The sequence below is a fragment of the Aplidium turbinatum genome, chromosome 4 (genome assembly GCF_918807975.1).
Source record: "Aplidium turbinatum chromosome 4, kaAplTurb1.1, whole genome shotgun sequence".
In the NCBI taxonomy this organism is placed as follows: domain Eukaryota; kingdom Metazoa; phylum Chordata; class Ascidiacea; order Aplousobranchia; family Polyclinidae; genus Aplidium; species Aplidium turbinatum.
The window spans coordinates 4,992,810-5,016,737 of record NC_137475.1 but is presented as its reverse complement, the minus strand read 5'-3'; the positions used below and the strand labels follow the sequence as shown (position 1 = coordinate 5,016,737).

At 36.3% G+C, this 23,928-nt stretch overlaps 1 protein-coding gene across 1 annotated transcript; it reads left to right on the top strand.

The window, feature by feature from the left end:
• Positions 1–9,151: 9,151 nt before the first annotated feature.
• Positions 9,152–23,684, top strand: LOC145768210 (ras-related protein Rab-14). The gene is made up of 8 exons (XM_082579697.1): positions 9,152–9,283; positions 9,898–9,976; positions 12,778–12,831; positions 14,355–14,469; positions 15,799–15,928; positions 16,762–16,880; positions 17,302–17,370; positions 20,574–23,684. Exons 2-8 carry the CDS (start codon positions 9,925–9,927, stop codon positions 20,680–20,682), a joined length of 648 nt encoding a protein of 215 aa, XP_082435823.1. The 5' UTR covers positions 9,152–9,283; positions 9,898–9,924; the 3' UTR covers positions 20,683–23,684.
• Positions 23,685–23,928: the final 244 nt, after the last annotated feature.

Genomic DNA, 23,928 nt, shown 5'->3' with positions numbered 1-23,928 from the left:
GAATGTTTGGCATCTAACAAACAAAATGAGTTTATGCTAGTGTATGCGCTGACGCCGCCAACTTTTTTACAAGTTGCGTTGACGCATACGGCGTAGGCCTATGGTTTTTCGAACGTTTGCGTTTACGCTGACGGCGTCAATATTTGTTGTATGCGCGTACATCACTGCTATCAGATATATTCAATAAATCGGATCTGGGTCCTCCAGGATAATCGAAAATTTTCTGGATCAGGACCGGATTTCAAAGTTTGCGAAAAGTGAGATCAGAAACGGATTCATAAGTTTTTGCACCAGACCCAGGGATATCTATAACTACGGGATTGGAAACTCTATCCAGTGCTATACATCAGTAGGGTCATCACATTACTACGACTACAGAAAGATTAACAAAATACAATACCGACTAAAAGATATACAAAATTCGATTTTACAATAATAATACGAAATGTACACTCACATTAAAATTTAATTGATTTATAAAAGTGCAGTTACGCTGCTAGAAAAAAAACAATGAATCCAAAAAATGAATAAATGCAATGAGTCCAAACACCGCTTACTGTTGTTCTTTAGCATTTTGCGTACTGCAAATCGGATCAAAAGTAAATGAGGAGTGTTCAGCAATCAGTGAAATGTGCTGTTGTATCATCAACTTGTTCACAGACCAATCCAGTACGAAACCAATACGTTTACGATGTTATCAGAACAAAAACCAATAGCTAGTCATTCTGGAAAGTTTTTAAGCATCAAACAAAATACAACATGACTGCACTAATGGAATACAAACAAATAAACAAACCAGGCAAGCGTATAGTTCTTACAATTTACAGCAGGTGAATTGATTGTTACACTTTTGGTTGTTCGTTTAGCCTACCACTTGCTGCCCTTTGAGGTCAATTTATGTGATTATTTATCACAGCAGCGCACAAAGAAAAGTGACCCTACTGGTGTATAAAATGGTTTTCAGTTCCACAGAGTTTCCAATCCCGTAGTTATAGATATCCCTGACCAGACCCAAGATTAAAAACAACCTATGAAATCATTCAGGATGCTACAATTTTTTTATATATGAAATGAGCTATAGTTTCGGTAGGCACCCCAGTTCTAAACGACTTTGACATGAATTCTAAATCATATTCATCATCATCATTTTCAGCCTGTGAGAGCCCACTGCAGAGCGTAAGCCTTCCCCTTTTCATGCCAATTTACATGATTATGTGCTAGTTGGTACCAATTGGTTGTATTGCATTGTTTGTCAATGTCGTCCCTCCATCTTACTTTTGGTTTTCCTTTCTTTCTGTTGGTTTCTCGTGGTGTCCATGTTGTTAATTTTTTAGTCCATCTATTGTCCTGATCTCTTGCTATATGACCTGCCCAGGACCATTTTAGTTTCTTGATTGTGCTCAATATATCTCGTAATTTCGTTTGATTTCTGATCCATTCGGCAGTCTTTTTGTCTCGCCATGTTAAACCATAGATGGTTAAACCCATTATGATTCGTTCATGTGCTCTCTGCCTAGTTCTTAGTTTAAGTGTTAATTTCTTTGTAAGGTAAATCATATTAGCATGTCATTAAAATCCAGTCAAATTTTGTTTCAAAGGACTGATTATCAGGGTTGCCAGATGTCTTAAAATTTAGCAATGTAAATGAGCTTTGGACTGAATGGGATCTTGTAACTTTACAAAAACATCAGCCCAGTACCGGCTCAGATTTTATACTTGTTGGAAAAGGGAGATCAGAACATCTCCGGCTCCCATTCAGAATTTCCAAGTGTTGCCATTGCTGTTTTTTCAGGCATTAACATCTTTGAATTTGTGAAAGGGAGAACAGCACTGTAGTTAAAATGAGACCATGACAAAGCGGCCCACGACTAGGTTTGTTTAATGCGTGCATTTGAAACTTCAAATGTTAAATCAATGGCTAGATTATCCTGCTGATAATCTTAGTAAAAAAATGATAACACTGCACAAGACAAATAAAAGCATGATTATTATTATATTATTTTAAGATGTGCAATTGTGCACTCATTGTGCGGTGTCGCGCGTCTAGTTACAGAGTAAGCGCAAAATTCAACTTTTATTACTTCCATTCCATCGTTTACCGTACCTTTCTGTGGAGGCGTTGCTGTGAGGGTCAAAAATGATACAAATTCTCTTAGGTGTATTAAAACGACTTGGTTTGCATAGATCAAGGACTAACCTATTTGCCTATTTTACAAACTGTGACAGTAAAATATTCTCATTTGTAAACAGAGTGATTGATTGAATCTTTATCCTCCGACTGGGAAAGCTTTGTTTCGCATACTTGTAAAAGAGGCTTTAAACCACTGACGCAGGCCCGGTCACCGAGATTGCCAAAGTGAAGTTTTCAATTGTTGCCGCTATGCCAGAGAGCAGTTCTCACGTGCGTTGCTCAAGCACACACCCCGAGAGTCGAACCATTATTTTATCTGAATAAAAATAGCACAGCAAAATGAAAATTAGGGTAATAATTAGGGTTATTCGAAACTAACTTTTTCAAGTCGAAAATGGTAGCCTACCAAATTGATTGATTTTTTTGTTTGTTTGTTCATCAACTATATAATCCCACAAATTGTACCAAACTGAAAGAATAACGTAACAAGCACCACAGTAAATATGTAAAATGTACGGTAATAGCCTACTTTCGCAATTCTGCTTTTGTGACCTACCGTACCGTACCGTACGCTTCAACAAAAAAGCGTAGTACCAGCAAATATCAAGTCTTTTCGGCAGCGTTATTCATAATCACTCACTGGGAACGGCATGGGCATTGACGGAGCTGAAATACAACGGCCTCCGCATATGAAGTCTATTCGGCAGCGTTATTCACAATCACTCACCGAGGACGACATGGGCATTGACGCTCGACCTGAAATCCAACAGCCCCACCGCATATTAAGCTTTTTCTGGCAGCATAAATGATTGCCTGTCCCGATGTATGAGGGGACGACATCGGGGATACGACATCGGCAAGGGACGACATCGTCACCATCCTAAACGCAGCTGGCTATTCTTACCGTATATTGTGAATATATATAGCTTCAGAGGCTACGGTACCGTATATATACACTACACCTGTTCACTTAAGCGTGACTTATTTTTTCTCACTTTCTCTTAGCACAGGGGTCACCAAACTACAGCCCGTGGGCCGGAACCGGCCCGCGAACTTATTTTATCCGGCCCGCCACAAATTTGTACATTTTTCCACCAGGCAGCCTAAATGTTGGTGTTCTGTTTTTATCATTAGGCCACCACAAATGGGGACAGCCTAGGCCAAATGTGGAAAGATGTAATGTTTTTTCAAGAGCACGATACCCTGTCCTGTAGTGTACCGTATCACAGCAGGGGATAACTTTTCCAGCAACCTTTCGATTTTCATTACAACTTTGCTATTCCACCGCTGACTTTGTTATTTATTGTGCTCAAGTCAATGGAGATTCTATACATATGATAGTTGTATATCTTTTCGCAATTTGCATCTGGCCCGCAGCTGTTAAAATCACAGCAATCCGGCCCTCAGAGAAAAAAGTTTGGTGACCCCTGTCTTAGCACATAAACAAAAAAGCTGCATTGATAACCTCTACACTCGACAAATTTTAGTGTGAATATCCATGTTTCAGTTTCAGTTTATTTTTTGTTTTGTTGGCGAAAAAGAAAGACACAAAAAGCAAAAACACAATAAACACAAATAATTCGCACAACAAGGACGGCAGCGAAAGACCAAAAGGTCACCAAAGTCAGCTGCCACCCAAACATTTAAACAAAAGACCCAAAATTAAGAACATTAACACTTACGGTATATAATATATAGCATAATACCAGCACTTTAATTTGTAAAAATTAACAATGGAATTAACAATACATTAACAATGGAATAACACAGGGCAACATAAAAAAAAACATTGTGTAGAGAAATAAGCGGATGATACGTTTCAGGAGTGATCATTGTACAAATTCTTTAATAAACATTTAAATTTAAAAACATTGTAAGACTTTTCTTTTATTTCTTTTGGTACTTGATTCCATAGTTTCACTCCATTAAAACATAGAATCTTCTTACCAGAGTTTGACGTTGTAGAATATAGGGTCATTCCAGCTCAATTCACCCAGTGCTGTTAACACCACCATCACCGATTTACATCAAATTTGGTTTGTGGTTAGGTTTTGGGCAAAAACGCATAAATTTTAAATTTTATCAAAATCCGGCCAGTGGTTTTGGAGATATGGCCCTGTGAAATTTCGTATTTTGGGGGAAAATTGGGGTACCCGGCTTATTTCAAAATGCCATTTCTCAGCAACCACTGGGTGTATTTTAATGAAATTGGTGTCATTTTGCAGGAAATTGGTCAAGGATTTCATTTCTGTGGTTAATTTTCAAAAATAAGCATGTTTAGGGGTAATGACCTTTTGACCTTTGCTTTGACCTTGATTTTGACCCTGTGGATCACGTGATACAAAAAACTTGTCTACATGAAAAATATTCCTTGATACCATCTCTATAACATATGAAAAAATGGGAGAGGTAATATTTTTAGTTTAGCCATAGTTTTCATTCAAAGAGGACGATATCTGTGAAATTTTCATAAAATCCGGTTAGCTTAAACCTTATATTGTAGAATAATTCTTGCTGCTCTTGCAACAACAGTGTACCAGCTTCATTTTTAATATGAGAAATTGATTTCGCCATACTGTTATAGCATGGTCAGTCTGATAAGGTATATCGTTATCCATAGGCGCCGAGTTTTCAAAATAGCTGGGCGGGCGAACACATACTGTCACGTCATTAAGGTTATTTTGTGCGATTTACAAAAGGGCGATTTTGCTAGGTTGTTGGGCTAGCCTAGTTTTACATTTAAGTCTATGTCTCCTCTAACACGATTTGGAAATAAGTAATAAATATAATTGGTACGCAACAACGTCTGGTCCTGGTAATTCAGTTCAGCATATTTTTTGTGATTGGTATATGCGGGTTGCGGGACGAAACTTGCGAGTTTAATATCAGTGACGTAACAAACGCAACTGTGATGATTGAGACGACAAATTTAGAGCATTTTGGCAGCAGAGTTAATTGATAACGTTGTTTGGGAGAAAAATTACTCCTTTGAAGAACAATGCTACAGTTTTTACACCGATTTAACATCTGGCGATGTTAAAACGATGTAAAAGCAGTGGAAATTGCTGTCAGACTTTTGCCGCAAATGAACTTCCTCACAGGTTTGCGCAATTTACTTGATTTAAAGCACTGGGCTACCAGTAGCAGAGTGGAGACAAACAGCGCGGCTGGACACTTTTGCTCCTTTAACGGCGAATCAACGTTGTTTGACGTTGCATGAATGTAACAATAGCAATAATTGACAAAAACTAATCGCTTAATTAGTAGGTCTAGTAGGGCCCAACATACAAGGAATTCAATTTTTCAATGTCAAGCCTGACCGGATTTTGAAGCTTGCAAAGAAAAATTGAAAAAAAGATTCTCGTTGGCAAAGACAATAAAAGAAACACTAAAATTCCATAGATTTGTTCCGATTTCTGAAACAAAGTTATTCGCGTACAAACTCAGTGCTCAAAAAAATCTGCCTGAAATAGTGTCAGTGAGATGAAGACCTTGCACTTGAAGCATTGAATGAACCTATCAACATCGCAAAACAGACATATGTGTGCTGACTACTGTATACTGTATATGATTATGAACCGTGGATAGGTTTGGTGAAAGACATTCCTGATGAGTTTGGAGACTATCATGTAAACTTTATGCATCCTCATGGTCCAGCCAGAATCTTCTACTGGCCTACCTCTGCTGATAAATGCTGGATCGATTTAATAACATTGTTTGTATCATTGAAACTCCTTCCATGATTGCATCTGGCAGATGTCGTTACAATATTTCCAAAAACGATACAATTAAACTTCACAGGTTGTGTAAAAACTGGTCAGCTCAGTGATTGCTGTCTATGGAAAACTTTCAGAACCTAACATTTTGTCTGTTGTGTCTTGACTAAACTGTGTCATTTAACTCATTTTTATGCAGTATTAATTGGGAGCGTTTATGTATTACATCATCAGAATTTGAGATATTTTACCCCTTCCCCCATTTGCCATCATTTCCCAATGTTATAAGCTTATTTTACAAAAAAAACAAACACCCCTCATCATCATTTTGGACCCATTCTTTCTGATGATGCAATGTGCATATCGTTCCATTTGTACATACCATAATACTATTTTTGAAGGTGATTTTAAAAAAATTTGTTGAAAAATCATGAGACATGCAAACTTTGAGTGAAAACTATGGCTAAAATAGAAATATTACCTCTCCCATTTTTTCATATGTTATAGAGATAGTGCCAAAAAATATTTTTCATGTAGACAAGTTTTTTGTATCACGTGATCCACAGGGTCAAAATCAAGGTCAAAGCAAAGGTCAAAAGGTCATTACCCCCAAACATGCTTATTTTTGAAAATTAACCACAGAAATGAAATCCTTGACCAATTTCCTGCAAAATGACACCAATTTCATTAAAATACACCCAGTGGTTGCTGAGAAATGGCATTTTGAAATAAGCCGGGTACCCCAATTTTCCCCCAAAATACGAAATTTCACAGGCCCATATCTCCAAAACCACTGGCCGGATTTTGATAAAATTTGAAATTCATGCTTTTTTACCCAGAACTCACACACAAACCAAATTTGAGGAAAATTGGAGATGGTGGTGTTAAAAAATTCATTTTTTTTGGGTGATTTGATGTGGAATGACCCTATATATAAATCATTTTTTTGGTTCTGACAGGTTTTATGATGGTGAATTTCATTTACAAAAATAAAGCAGCCGGCAAAGGCCCTGGGCAGCATTTTGTGCACATATTTGTACATAAATTTTGCAGTTTCTAATTTAATAATATCGTCAATTCTGAGCACATTAAATTGGTGATAAAGAACAGTTGTATTTGTTGACCTCGGCAAAAATAAGCAGGATCGAATGAACTTGTTTTGTAACACTTGTAGTGGAGCAAGCAATGTAGAGTTTGCTCTTCCCCAATTTATAATCGAGTATTGGATCTTGGATTGAAACAAAGCATAATATAAAGCCCGTAATACTGTTAAAGGGGCAATGTATCTCAGCTTAAATGCTATGCCGCAGACCTTTGCAAGCTGCTTTCTAAGATTAATAATATGACTATCCCATGTCAATCGCTCATCCAAAGTTACACCTAGATAGTTTATACATTTCTTCCTTTCGATGAATCGGCCACTGATGGACAGACTAAAATTTTCTGCTGCACTTTTTTTGTTGCAGAGGATCATATAGGCCTAAGTAGTTTTACTATAATTTAATGAAAGTTTATTGGATTTCATCCACACATCAATTTTTTCTATTTCTCTATTGACATTTTTTTGGAGAGATGACAGGCATTTATCTGACATATGAAAGTTTGAGTCATCAGCAAAAAGTGTAGTTGAAAAAGAAGATGCATTTGGAAGATCATTCACATAAAGAAGAAAAAGCAAGGGACCAAGGATTGACCCCTGCGGGACACCACATTTAACAACATTGAAATTAGAATTCTTACCGTTAATTTTGGTACTTTGCATTCTTTTGTTAGATAAGATGTTAAAACGTTTAAAAACTCTCATAGCTGTATCAGATTTTAAAGATTTGACACCGCCCAGGAGCGTTTTTTTAATTTTTTTTATTAGAACTTTATGACTAATAGTGATTTTTTGCTGCTTCCAGTTGAAATAGTATAAATAATCAAGTTTAGTTGTTAGAATTTTTCTTTCTAAATTTTCACTCGCCAAAAAGAGTTGACTATGTTTGCTGAACAAACTTGCTTGTGATGTTTACTCTACAACTGTTTGCTCCTAGTGACTGAGTCAAATTTCTTTTCTTGTTATTTGCTAGCCAAATTTACAAAAATGACTGATTTTATGCACTCTATTTTTACTGTCAACGAGTAAGTTTGGTGACTGCAAAATAGGGTGGCTCGTTTTTGAACTTTTTTTAAAAATTCTTTCAGGGTAGTGGAGAAATGGTGCCAATGAGTGAGAAAGCGCTCATGACAAAATTTGAGATTCGTAAAAAATTGTCTTCAGCCTCCTCATGGGGCCCAAAAATCGAAAAATGGGGTCAAAAACGCATTTTTTTTCAAAAATATTTTTAGTTTGGGTAGATACAATATTGTTTAGATATATCTAATTAGCCTAAGAAAAAAAATTGGAGTCATTTGAACTATTCCTTCAGCTTCCTCACAGCTTCTGAAAATTTTCATTTTGCTGAAAATTTCGCATTTTTGTTTTTACATAACTACAAACTCCGTCAGTGACGTAAATTCAAATAAAAGACGTCACTTTTTCCTACTAAATTAACTCAATTTCATTAAAAAATGACGCAACAGCTCAGGGCAGGTCTATAAAGAGAAATACAATGACGTTTTATAGCTGGCAAAATGTCTAACGCAATTATGTATCATGTAACCACCCACAAAAATGCGAAATTTTCAGCAAAATGGAAATTTTTAGAAGCTGTGAGGAAGCTGAAGGAATAGTTCAAATGACTCCAATTTTTTTTCTTAGGCTAATTAGATATATTTAAACAATATTGTATCTACCCAAACTAAAAATATTTTTGAAAAAAAATGCGTTTTTGACCTCATTTTTCGATTTTTGGGCCCCATGAGGAGGCTGAAGACAATTTTTTACGAATCTAAAATTTTGTCATGAGCGTTTTCTCACTCATTGGCACCATTTCCCCACTACCCCGAGAGAATTAAAAAAAAAAGTTCAAAGAGTTTTATTAGATGTATTATAATATTTAAGAGTTTAGTTTTGCATTTTTTAACTACCACCTTTATACGTTTATTATAACATGAGCAACTTGTTTCACACTTGGCGCTATGGTTGTGCAAAAAGAATATACAATAAGAAAAATATTGAGCCTACATAACAACACAGGTCATCTTGCTTTCAGAGTACACAGGGGAATACAGCCTCAGAGGCTATATCACAATAGTAAATATAGCATCAATAAAAATCCCTGTGATGCCTACTGCAAAACTAAATCATGGAGTGCACAAGGGTTGCCAAAGTTTGATTTATATTTTTATTATATAATGTTTTTTTTGCTTATACTGTACCAGGTTATGAATGTGGAAACTAGGTTTACTTGTTTACTAAAATTTTACTGTACTTATTCAATCCTAAGTTGTGTTTAATTCTGACCTTTTTCGAGCTGCCAGACTGAAGAAAGAGAATCCTACTTTATTGATGGTAGGCTAGCCTATACTCAATAGGCCTATGCATGTAAATTATAATACGTTTTTATTTTGAGGATGGAGTATGCATTTTGCTAAATTCTTTCAAGATCTATTGTATTAATTGTAATATATATACAGTACTGTGTTTGACAATTAAGTTTGCATTTATTTTTGAATTGCACTGTATAGTTTTGTCAATTTTTACTAGTCATGTTGTTATACAATTTAACAGTTTATCTGAATGTCTCACTCTAAATTTTATATATTTGGTTATGTGACTACCAAAACTGTGTGAAATTGTATATATAGGTTTTGCAAGCTTTAACTGTAAATGAATATCTTTTTAAATCAGTATAAGTATGACAACATTCTATATAGGCCTAATTGTTTTATATCAAAAACAGACAGACATTGGTTGAATAGCATTATACCGTATTAAAACTGCATATGAAAAAAAAATGAGAAAAAGTTGATGCGTTTAAAAAAAATGTCCTCATAGTTGTGGTGTTCATTTTCACAATTTTTTATATATATGTAGTTTCTCTTTTTATAAAAGCAAAGTGCTGTTGCTCCGAATCAAGTTTTCTTGTGATTGATACATTATTAAATTTAATTTTACTGTTGCAGGTCACAGGCTGATATACGCAAGAAAAGATGGCAGCTGGCCCTTATAACTATTCTTACATATTCAAGTACATTATCATTGGTAAGATTCAGATGTCTTGTTTCACCATAGATTTGATAATTATGTTAGTTATGAAGATAATTTGTTTCGCAGACACATTGTTTGTAGCTAAACTCCTGTTGTAGCTGCATTGTAAATTGTACCCTCAGAAATTTTGTTTAAATTTTAATTTCAATTTTAATGGTAATGCAATTGCCTAATTCAAACATACAGTTTTCAATCAAAATATATTTGTCATAATAATAATAAATATTTGATGTTGTAAGCACCGAGGTGCTTTTTCATCATTCTGATATACATAACGCATTTGCTGTTAATTAGGTTAACAGCTAGTTTAATAACTAATAACTCTAACCGTCAATAACATCTGATAACATATATAAACTTTTAGAAGACATATTAGTGGGACCAGAAAATAATACGGTGATATATACATGAAAAATACATACACAATAGTACTGTCACTTAATACATAACATCATAAGATGATTTCAAGGTAAATTTCAATGGATCGCTGCTCCAGTGCTTGTCAAGCCTTGCCTTGAATGCATTCAAGCTAAGTGCACTTATGACTGTTGGTGGTAAATTATTCCAGGCATTTACTACACGCATTGTGAAAAAGTTGCTTCTCAGCCTTGACATAGTTTGTGGCTTATACAATTTTAAGTTATGGCCTCTTGTATCATAGGTATTTGGATTCATTTGAAATAATACAGTATAATTTACATCATAAAAACCATTTAAATATTTATACACTTGAATAATATCATGGCGAAGACGTCGGAATGCTAGAGTAGGCAAGTTTATTTTTTCTAATCTTTCAGAATATGACAAATGCCTTAATCCAAGAACCAATTTGGTTGCACGCCTTTGAACATTTTCTACTACAGCTACAGAGTACTTATATGTTGGGAACCAGATCAAATTATTGTATTCCAAAATTGGACGAATTAATGCATTAAAAAGAGTGACAAATACTGTGGTATCAAAATTAGATATAGAACGTCGAATCAGTCCTACCTTACTGTTAGCTCTAGAAACCATTTTTTCTATGTGTTTTTTGAATGATAAGTCCTGATCAATAACTACACCAAGGTCCTTGTAGTCACTCACAAATGTCAATTCCTTTCTTGAGTTGTCAGTATAGTCTTGAATCATGGTATACTTGAATGTTGGTGGGTTTTTTCCCATTCTTAAAATACAGGACTTTTCTGGGTGGAATTTCAATTTCCATTTTCTGGACCACTCATTCAGTGCATCAAGATCATTCTGCAGTTTTAAACAGTCACTTCTGTCCGTTATTTTTTGATATATTTTTGTGTCGTCTGCAAATAACTTAATATTACATTTTACACTTTCGGTCATGTCATTAATATTATATAACATGCAAATAATGTTGGTCCCAATACACTTCCCTGCGGCACACCACTTTTAACACTTCTCCAATCTGAGTAGTGTCCATTCACAACAACTCTTTGCTTTCTTGATGTGAGAAAAGATTTTATCCACTGCAGTACAAACTTTTCTATGCCATATGCTTCAAGCTTTGTCAACAACCTTTTATGAGGCACAGTGTCAAATGCTTTCTTTATGTCCATAAAAGCAACATCTACATTACCACCTTGGCCCAAAATTTCAGTCCAGTTGTCTAGTGCTTCAACTTGTTGAGTCATACATGACCTACCAAGCATGAAACCATGTTGGTGTTGAGAGAAAAATCCATTTTTTGTCATGTGCAGTGTAATTTGATTTCTCACAAGTGATTCCAGAATTTTACCAACTACTGAAGTGAGACTAATTGGGCTGTAATTTAATGGACAATGCCTGTCACCCCCCTTGAAGATGGCTGTTACGTTAGCTTGTTTCCATTCATCTGGAAGTTGTCCTGTTTTCAATGATTTATTAAATATTTTTTGTAAGGGATAAGTGATTTGACACCAAGCTTCCTTTAACAGTCTGGGATGCACTGCGTCAGGTCCCATCGCTTTGTTAACATTAAGTGCTTTGAGTTCAGCTCTTACTTGCTCAATAGTTATATGGATTGTTTCCATCTCATGAGTGAGTGATTTAGTGCTGAATGAGGGAAAATCTCTTTCATTCCTATTGTCCTCTTCATTTACAAATACACCACAAAAGGCACTATTCAGTTCAGCAGCTTTGAGATCATCAGAATCTGTTCTTCCATAAGCAGTGTCGATGTCTGCAACACCTTCTTGATACCTTGTTTTAGATTTTACATATATAGTTCCAGAAACCTTTGGGATTACAAGATATATTGGCTGCTAGAGTTTTTTCATAATTTTTAACTGCATTACGTATGACTTTTGTACAGGCATTTCTCTTTTTGCAGTATAATCTGTAATCTTCATTTGTTCTTGATTTTAGCCATTTTCTGTATGTCTTATGTTTTGCTTGTATTGCAGTTTGTCATGTTACAGTATCATTTTGTAATTTTTTGATAATAAGTAAAACCGTAATTTCTAAAACACATGAGAATATAATTAGAATGGTATATTTTTTCCTCAAATAGACAAATCTGTGGCACATCAGGGAACTAAATTTTGGAATGAAATTGAACAAATCTGTTTAATTCAAATAACTTTATTCAAATTGTTGTTCAAATATAATTTTTTATTTGTAGTCTGTTTTAAATTGTATTTTTATCTTTGATACATATGCTTTTTACTGCTTTCAAACTGCAGTGTATAGTCATCCAGTTTAATGTGTCATTGTGTCAACCTTGAAAAAAAAGCCATAATTTTTTACGCTGTCATGAAAGAAACGCACCAATATTTTTTGTATCATTATCTCTTGCATTACAGGTGATATGGGTGTGGGAAAATCCTGTCTTCTTCACCAGTTTACTGAAAAGAAGTGTAAGTATTGTCATATTTCATATAATATTAAGCTAAATGTGGGCTACATACTTACATAGGTATGCATTTTTAGGCCAAAAATACATTTAAAAAGACCCTGGGCACTACCATCGTCATCGTTTATGTCATTTCCAGTCACTAAATTTGTCGTTTAAGTGTATTGTTATTGCCAAGTAAAAGATTCATTGAAGATTAGACATTTGTTCGCACAGCCCAAACTGTATATACAATATACATTGGCATGTCCAGTGTCCATGCGACATTTGGCCATGAGAGTGAGGGAACATTTGGATCTAACTGCTCTCAACAGAAAAAGTGTCATTAAAGATCATTATTCTCGATTGCCAAACTTGTTCAAACAATATACATCTCTGGAGTCTTTTAGAATTGTTCGTAAATGTTTCACCGAATTTGATACTAATATCCATGAGGCTTTGCTCATAAAATCCTGCAATCCTCCCTACAATAGGCAGGTGTTCACCGCAGGTGTCTCCTATCTGCTAAATATCTTCACTTCGCGCAATTTTGCGTCATTAATGTGTGTTTTTCCTTGCGCAATTAAGCGTCCTGTGATTTTGCATCTCCCATGCCTTGCCGTTTCTTTTTTCGATTTTGTATATATGTAGATCAGTTGTGTAAATTCAATTTATTATGTGGAACATCAGTCAGTTGGTTACTTGTTAAGGGCTAACATGAGCATGGTCGAAAACGTTTGTAAATTTTAGTTTATTTTCAAGTTATTATATTATATTAAATGCCGTGTGGTTGTTAGGTTTTCTTTGTCTACGATTAAACATTTTTCAGATAGAACTTGATTGACTGAGGGTACCTAAGTTATCCTCAGACTGAGGAGCTTCTTAGAGAGCTTAATTTTGAGAGTTTTGCATACTTTCAGAGGCATTGAACCACTGACGCCCGCAGGCCCGGTCACTTAGTTTGACAGAGTGAAGTAAATTTTCCGATTGTTGAAGTGTTGTTGTCTGATTCCATCCATTAGGTGCCACTGAACGGAGAGCTGTCTTTGAAGTGTGTTGCTCAAGCACACACAACGTCCTAGAGTCGAACCAGCGCCGCGTGATCTTGTAGTCTCTTCATTTATAAAGTCAGGTGGTTAGCCAACTGAGCTATCGTGGCGAACTTGGTGTAGTTTGTTTGTTCTAATAGATTCTTTGTAACTAAAGTAACTGCAATGTTGGCCACGGTTGTAAATAATATGGGCGTGTGATGTTCGGATGTCGGTTCGGCAATGCGCAAGTGCAACTGCAAGTAACTGTCCAATGGCATGCCGAAATGAAAGCAGCTGACTCAACGATATAGTCTTTTGTTGCTTCCAGATGTCTGTTATGTTGCCTCCAATTACATCCCAGGTAGCAATTCAGTCGTTTTTACCAATGTAAAACATCATCATCGTTAACATGTTTTCCTGCTTTTCATTTCAAAACCAAATGTTTTATTGTTTAGTGATGAAGCTTTCATCAGCAATACTATGCTTAGCTTATTTTAAAAATGATTTTTACATGCAGTCATGGCTGATTGCCCACACACGATTGGTGTGGAGTTTGGAACAAGAATTATTGAAGTTTCAGGCCAAAAAATAAAGTTGCAAATATGGGATACTGCTGGACAGGAGCGGTTCAGGTTTGTTTCATAGTTTAACTTGTTTGTATCGTTCTGAGTTTTTATTTTTAAAATCATTGTCAACAACTTGCTACTCCACAATATAATATCAATAATGTTGTATTTACTACCAGATTTTTGTATTTTAATGAAAGTAATGATGATTCATGAAATTTGAATCATAAACCTTTATACTAATTAGTTACAATCCATGATTTTGTGCACCATTGTACAAGCTTTGAAACGTTTCTTATTTACAATTTGTGTGGTTATAACACTGGGGTTTGCGGAAAGTTTTGATGGTTCTTGCAAATGCATAGGTTTCAGGAAAAAGTACTTAAATGCATACATGCGCAGGAAATTTTGCAATTTTTTTTTTCTGTTGGAGTAACACTTGGAAGCATAGAGGCCTATGACTACAAACCAGGTGTAGAATTGTTAATTACTTGGTTTACATCGACACTTTTGTCTGGTTTGAGTTTTTTTTATGTCTTTCTATAATTGTTCCCCTATATTGATAAGACGTCATTTTTCATACTTTTTATGATCTCTCGAGCGATTTGTTCGTTCATAAAGACCTAGTTGGTGGTTTTTTGTGCGCTCCTGCACGCAACCAAACTTTCAATTTTAGGCACAATACGTTATAAAAGGACTCCGTTCCAGTTTTCATTTTTATTAGAGATGCCTGCAGCAATCAGGAAGCTAAACCGCTTTTTTTGAAGCAACAACGTTAGACAGGAAGCGTTTGCTAACTAAAATTCAACTTCACGTATTGAATAAATCTGTCTTAAAACATTTTTTTACAAGGAGTCAGTGTGGCATGGTAGCGCCATATTGCTCGGCATTAGTGCAGAGTGCAGACTTTTGTGTGGGGCTACAATTGCTTGTATTGCTCATGGTCTTGTTTGCAATGTTTTCAAACGGGTGTGCCACTGTGCCTGAAACCAAGATGTTGATCGTCTTTGTTTAGCTTAGCATACATACAATACATACATATAAACATTAGCGTACATCTTTAACTTCTCTGACGCTTTTAAATTGAAATGAAGCAGGGTAACAAATTAGCATGATTCGTCTATAACCTTTTCGTGCTCCAGGGGTGTCGACATAATCGAATTCTACTGTAACAAGTTTTTTGCATTTGACTATAGTTAGTGTTAGTATAGTTATTTGAAAAGCAGTTATTATTTGTAACAGTGTTTGTTGGTTATGTATTTTTAAACATTTTTTCTTAAATGTAGTGAAATTTGGTTAGGCTACTCTACATGCGTATAACTCCGATTGTAGTTAGTTAATATGTATAGTTAAAAGTGTTTCTACAACCGCATTTACAAAAGGCATCTTCTGTAGAGCTGTGACAAGAAGCTACTACCGAGGAGCTGCAGGGGCGCTCATGGTCTATGACATCACACGACGAAGCACTTACAACCATCTCAGCAGCTGGCTAACAGACGCTAGGAATCTTACCAACCCAAACACAGTAAGCTCATTTTGAAATGAAACTGTTGTGCAATTTGCATCTTGTTGTTTGTGAATAGATTTGGCAAATCATGTAAAAGTTTTCGGCGTTGCACCAATGCACCTATGTTGTATTTATTCTAACTTACAGTAGTGTTTTGGTTAGTGTGTTACTGTTCATAGTTTTGCGCCATTGAATTGCTGTACAGTTGCAGAAAACCAACGATGTGTAGTTATTTCACAACTGTATATATACAAACGATCTGTTCCAGCATAATGCTGTGGTAATAGCGGTTTATCACGAGCTTTCGAAACACAATTCTCTAGTCATGTGCTATGACTAATCTGGAGTTACTTTACCAATCGTATCTATTTTGAATTTTTGTCCAGCATTTTCTTACCACCTTCACGAGATGACAACTTATAGAGACCGCGTCTGTGGAGGGGAATCTTTGAAGCAAAGTTTTTAATCTGTCTGTTGTAGATTACTTGAAAACTGCTCTGTTGCACAGAGAAGCTTTTTTTATCGTATTCAGGCTTACACCTGGTATTTGAAGATTTAGATTAAGTGGACGGAAAGGCAAGAAAGCCAATCTTGGTGTCTACCTTTTCGCATGTGCTGATGATGCAAAATAAAAGAACTTCTTCTTCTTCTTGTGTCCTGCCAAAGACACAGTCGCATGCTCTCGAGCGGTATCGAACCGGCGCCTTTCCAGTATCGTACCAAGGCTCTCACCTCTCGGCTATGCAGCCGACAGCTCAATACTTTGTAGCAGAACGTGCTTTACATTTGTGTTGTTTTGTCATGTTGCCATAAAAACACATTGTCTTCAACTGAATGGTTGCTTTGGCTAGGTGATATTCTTGATCGGGAACAAGGGAGATTTAGAGGCCCAACGTGACGTCACATACGAGGAAGCGAAACAATTTGCCGACGAAAATGGATTACTCTTTCTCGAAGCAAGCGCCAAAACGTGAGAAACAGTTTTTCAGCCGTTTCACATGGTTCACTTTTTTATGGCTTTGGTTTATTGAATAACTGCATTTTAACAGTGAAAATAAAGTCAATAAGTTCTATGTCGCTTTGGATACATTTGTTAAACCATAAGTTCAGTTTCTGGCTTTCTGCATTTTTTTTCTCGTCGAATCAACAACTTAATAATAATATAACTATGAAATAACTGTAGTTCATCAGCAATGGTACTTTAGCATTAGCATACTCATTATGTGGAACCACCATGTATTGTGATCTAACAACATACAATAGTATGCTGGACATAAAAAGATGGAAGTGTTAATTGTTGAATTGGTCTTTTTTCAATCAAAGGACTAAAATGTTCAGTTTTTCATAAATAAAACATTATCTGTTTTTATGCGGAAAAAATGCTTTTACAGCGGCGACAATGTTGAAGATGTGTTTTTGGAAACTGCAAAAAAGATTTATCAAAACATTCAAGATGGAAGGTACGAATTTGCTGGGTTATTTAAGAACCGATAAATGTCCATTCCTAGTATTGTACGTATATCATCCGTAAAAACGGCACTTGGGCCAAAATAGAGACAGTACTTTACTGGACGCGCAACTCCGTTGTTCCGCCAACATTATAAGGGTCAATTGTCAATTTGACATTTTTTTACGCTTTGCTGCTGGCTTGCTTTCAACTAAAAACCTTAAATTACTGTAAAACTAACTTCACTCTTCTTATATAACCCATAAAAATACATTATTTTGTAAATTAGAAAAAACGTAACCCTTCTAGTGTTGCGGATAAGTTAAAAGCGGATGTAGTTTCGCATCCCTATGATCTACAATCCCTAGGGCCAAAAACATGGCTTGTAGTGTTAAAGGCCATGACATCAGAGTGCAGACCCGTTTTCTCTTGGCATGCTGTTTTTGAGACGTGGGGTGTTTCAGAGGAGGTTATTTTGAAGTTCATTCTTCCTAACTGCAGTGCCTCCTCGCTCATATGGTAAATGTTCAATAGGCCACTAATAGAACTGCTTCACCGGAGTAGAAATAGATTTTGCTAATGAAGAGTTTCAAAGTCATCATGTGTGAAAATAGATATTCACGCAAGTGACGCAATCCATCTATCCTTCGTGGTACATGGTTTTCACGTTCATGTTAACGTTGCCAAACAAATTTCTAAAACGTCCAACTCTCGCTTTGAATATTGCATTACGAGCAATTGAATTCACAGCACAACTAAAGCACAATTTTATTGAACCTGCTTTGGTAGTTGTGAAGTGGGTCGTTGTACGTATTAAATGCCTGTTCAAGTTAGTTAATTATTGATGGCATTATTCGAAACTTAGTGATTGAGGCTTGTTCTTTGCTGGTGAGAACAGAGTCTGATTGTTTATTTATTAAAAGAACTTCGGATTATTATCAATCAACTTCTCTCGCCCGTGGTTGTTGATTTCATTTTTTTTTTTCAAACTGTAAGACCTAAGTTTTTATGAGCTACTGAGGTTATAGTGTACTGTGTAGTGTGTATATACTGTAGCACATAGCCGTACGAGACCAAACCATTTTGGGGGGGCAGAAAGTAATTTGCCCAAATGTGGCTAAAACTTGTTAGAAATCCTGCTGCCTTGCAGGAAATACTTTTTAAGTAAAGGCTAGGCCCACCGCCAATAACTGTGGTTAGCGTCAGGAAGGGCATCCGGCTGGAAAATCTATGCTCCAAAATATTATTTAAATGCAGCAAAATCGGCCACCCCCACTAGTGGGGAACAAACCGACGATGGATTATGATGATGATGATGTGCACGCTTTTATAGAAATTGCCCAAATATAATGTATGCCGTGCATGATAACAGTGAAAAAGCAACATAACAAGATCACCAGCAGTGGCGTAGCCAGTAATTTTGAAAGGGGGGGTTTGAGGGCGTGTTTTGCTTATTACGATACCCAGCAGCGGGGGGTGTGGGGGGCCTCCCCCAGAAAATTTTGAAAAATTACTTTGAATTTGGTGCATTCTGAGAGTATTTTCAACAAAAATGTGGGTATGAATATTCCTGTAAAATGGCGCTGTCAGGTGGCATAGCAAAAGGATAAGATCATGTTTTCTTTGGCATTTTTCGGAAATAAAGCTAAGTCTCTATGTTTTCTTGTTAATTCCTGGCTGAGATGTTTGATATTGGCAAAACTCGCTCTTTTAATGCAGTTTTGTTTAAAATTAGGCAAGTTTTTTTTTAGACTGAAAGCATCATTCTCAATATCGTAACGTCACACGCGTGCCAAAATGGAGTTGTAACCCCCCCCCCCATTGTATTTCGTATTGGCTTAGGCTATAAAACAACATTGTTACCGTACAGTAATTGCTTTGACAGAGCAATGCAAAACATATTAAATGCCTTAATCTACGTCGTTAACTACAAAAAAACTTGAAGGGGGGGGGGGGGGGGCATGGCCCAATGCCCCCCCCCCCCCCCTGCGTACGCCACTGGATAGGCTATTATGAAAAAAATTAAAGACTTTGTAAATTTTGATGCCGAGGCAACTGCATCATGCCAATTTGGGCAGTTTTATAAATAGGCCTAGACTATGATGAGATAATTTCATATTTTTGTTGCCCAAATCTAAACGATACAGTTATGTAAATGGGAAAAATTAATGAACTTGTTCATTTTGGGGAAACTGCCTCACGCTAATTTGGGCAGTTGCATAAACAGAACATAAACAGACAGTTTCATCAAATAATTTCATGTTTTTAGCTGCTCAAATCAACACGATGCATTTGTGAAAATTAATAAAATTAGCTTTATAGCAAATTTTGTGTTTTGATGTGGGCAGTTTCACAAAAGTATTAGAGACATATTTTGGTGGCTGCCCAAATTGGCATGATGCAGTTGGTTAAATGCATATAAATTCCTATTTTTATAGGAATTTATATTTGCATATAAATTCCTATTTCGTACTATAGTTTGATCACCATGCAATACAATACATCAATACGGGTGTGCCAAATGAAAATTTTGCGGCACATTTTTTGTGCAAATAAGAGGCTGTACTTAGTTTGATAGGTAAAATATATTAATTTATAGTTTTTCTTAATTCATGCAACTTTGTAGCTTTTTATATAGCAATTTTTGCCCTAATAATTTTAAGATTTTGCCCGGATTCGCGACGTTTTGAAACAACAGGGGGGGCGGCTGCCCCCCCTGCCCCCCTGGCTCGTACGGCTATGCTGTAGCATTACAGCTAAGAGAGCAAACTATCCCTTGATGTCAAATTTTTTTTTTGTAAAAAAGCAATTGGCTTTACCACACTACAGTGAGCCGCGTGGTTAAATAAATGGTACTAGACTTAGAGTAAACTAACCTTTTTAAAATGTGAACATGGTGCTGCGGTATTCAACACTTCATTGCTCTGTTAAGCTTAAATTATTGTGGTTTATATTGCACAAAATAGGCCTAGTGATGATAATTGTAAAAGTTCAAATTGGGCTGTTAAGATTTGAGGTACACATCGGGTCTATCTCGAGGTTAATCTCGTCGGCATGAATGCTTGAGAATAATTCTAATAACTGATTAAAAGCAAGATCACTTCAAAATTTCAGGCGTTTTCTAAGACATGTTTAACCAACAAAAAACTACTTTTTTGCATTGATTCAACGTCTGCAAACGTTGCTGGTTGCGTCACAACCAACTTTGTTTTTCAGCTTGGATTTAAACGCCGCCGAGTCTGGAGTGCAGCATAAGCCTACAGCGCAGCGCAGTCAGACGCTCAACAACGACCAACCTCCCAAAGATGGCAACTGCTCATGCTGAAAGGAGGATGAGTGTCATGCCCAGACCACTCTAAACATAACTTTTCAGAAGTCTATAAAAATAGGGAATCTTTGTGTGACGCGCTCTACCTGTCCCAAAGAAGCTCACTCTATCTTGAAATTCATGTTGTTATCACCAATTCATTTTTTTTTCACAGATTAAAAAACTATCTGTATTTTCACTTGAAAGTTGTCTGTATTTTTGTAATGTGGATGTGAAGTGGTATTTGCATTGTACAGACTGTTCAAAAATTGCTTCATAATAATCCTTCTGTCTGTTCGTTGCCAATTTTTGCCGAAAAGTACAATCCTTGTGCGATTGATAGCGCAGAAAGTCACAGCAATTTGACTTTTGTATTGTAACAAGTACCCCAAACGCTCTCTGAAATGCTAGCCAACGACTTTATCAAAATCCTTCAATGAATCACGTTCCCTCCAAGATCAAGGAAGCAAGCTTCGGGAATTATGGTGCCTCTGGCGCAAACTGCCTCTGGCACAAACTTACTTTCTATACGCAATAACGCAACTTCCCAAACAGCAAGTCAGACGTTTTTTACATTGAGTTAACATCTGCAGATTTTCTATCTGGGTAGAACTTAGTGTCGGAGCAACGTGAGTTGAAAGAGGCCCATTTGGCGTCGCTTGCACTATACATTTGTGTTACGTTCAGCAAAGGGGCCTAGTTTCTTGTTTTGAGCCAGGCCAAGAGGGGTGCTTGGTTTATGTGTACCTTCTTAGTTACTCTTTGTCAATGCGTTGGCACTGGAACTGTCTGCATGGTAACCTGCAAAATCCGTCATTTTTACATTAATTCAACGTCTCAGACGTTGAATCAATGTAAAAATGACGGATTCTACTGTCTTGGAAAGAGTTACCAACGAACCACGACCGTGGCTAGAGTAACCATCGGGTGGCATAGATTGTCTCATCGTGTCCTCCCATGTGGTGAGAAGATGTTCAAAAATTTCTTGAACCGTCAATAATATTTAATGTTGTTATTATAATCTTGTGTTAGTATAAAATAAAACTAATGCCGTGTTGTTTTGCTGCTTTTTAACGTTTTTTCAGCGCAAACGTCCTGCATTTATGGCTGACCTGTGACCTGGTAGCACAAACTCAGCAATTTTATTTCATAGTATTTATCTGCTATTCCATTTCCAGACTGCAAAGTCTGTCATTTTGACGTGTGCAGACGGCCAATCAATGTAAAAATGACGCATTTTGCTTTCTGGGTTCTGTGGCCATCTCGCGCTCTCGTCATATATCATTAAATCATCATAAGATTGCTGTTGTTTTGTCAGAACAAAATTCTAACGCTGATTCTATGTGTGCAAACGTAAGATCACTTGTGGTTGAGAAAGTAAATAGTTTTCTAACAGTGGCCGCAGTGTTCATCCGAAGAATTATAAAACAAAGGTTGTTTTCTACTGCACTAACGTTTCGTGCATTGCCACAATGCGCATTCTCGAAGCAGCTCGCTCTTCGATACAGTTTTAAAAGCACATACTGTGGAGTATAACTTGAAGCAAATATAGTTTACCACAGGGATACCTAAACAAGGGGATGCAAATGCTTTTATTACGTCTGACAATAGAAGAGCTTCTGTCTTTAGTGAAATGACAATTGACACCGATAGTAGTTTAATAAATCTTGTTATGATAACGTGCTTTGCGCTATTAGCATCAGGCCTGGATATTCACTGCATGCTCATGGTTACTTGTTAATTCAACTACCCGTATACTAGCTTTACACTTAACCGACTGCAAAGGCTTTGTTAAGAAAAACAGCTTACTGGTAACTTTTCAACTGTCTTTTCAAATAAGTGTTCTTTAAATATGCTATACTGTTTTCTGTAGCTGAATGTACCAGCTGCCCTGAGTTACCAGCCTGCAAAAACATTACCGCAATATGTTCCCCCCTGTAAGAGAATAGACTGCATGTACGAAAATGTAGCCACTGTTAGAGTTAAATTTTTCTGATTCTGTTGATAACTCGGTCAGTTCTATGGTTTCTTCATGGTTCAATGCAATGTTTTTTTTGTCAAACTTTGTAAAAAAATTGTATTTTTGTTGATTGCAATTCAATGCAACGTGAAGTCTGCTGTGGCACAAAGGCATATTGCAAACATGAAGCTACGAAATTGACTTTGTTGAACTTTTAATAAGAAGATTTAAATCAAGTAGACGGGAAGGCAAGAAAGCCGACGTTTGTGCCAATCAGAATAGCGTTGAGTGTCGTGCCAAGACACAAAACTTCCGGTCGATTTCTTAAGAGACACACTTTCCTTATCCGGGAACCTTCCGGAAAAGTGAACGTAGAGATTTGTTTTGGTTGTTTGGATAGGTGGGAGCTGTTCTCTTCGTGTTTATGAAATGTACAATTGAGCACTTTTACTGAGGTTACTACTTTTCAATATAGCTTACCTTCTGCACCAGGTTATAATTACACTACGTAACGAATTTTTAAAACTGTCTGTTCAAGTTGATTTTTGTGTCGATTCTTTCTTGCTTTAAAGAATTGCTTTCAATGTTTCATGCCGTCAACGGTGTTTATGTTGAAACAACACTAGAACATTACCAGCAATAATGTGATGTTTTTCTGTGGTTGTATGACATAAGAATCAAGAAAGGTACGTATTGATAAAAAAAAACTGCATTTTTGAAATTGCGGCCCACAAATACATAACATCAATGTCAAAAAGCAAAATTTTGTGCCCAGTAAATGGCTGTTTCCAACAGTGAAGCATGATTTACAATGTTATTACGTATATTGATGTTTGTTTCACTCACTGGCTTGTAGATGTTAACTCTCATTTCAAAAACATAACCTACTATTGCGGAGCGGAATTATTGTGTTGAGTATAATTGCCAGCCAGTATCATTGTTTGACGTAATTCAATTTACGTTTGTGTGATTCACCATTTAAATCTAAACATCACAGATTGACAGTTTCAAGTGATTGTAGCCAATTCTGTCAAAGCAGAATACATAAATTATGATTTTGTGTTTATTTTGTAAATTATGTCAACCGTTCCAAAAAGATTAGTCCAGCAACTACAAACGTGTCAACGATTCTACTGATCTTGGTCCAAAAGAGAAAAGATTAGAGCTACACTTCAAGCTGTGAATTAGTTTTTAAATTTAACTAGGCGTTGCTGAATGGAGAGGTGTCCACGAAGATGGGGGTGCGTTGACGCATTCTCCTAAAGTTGTAGCTAACTACGAACTTGGTAACCAACAGCATACGT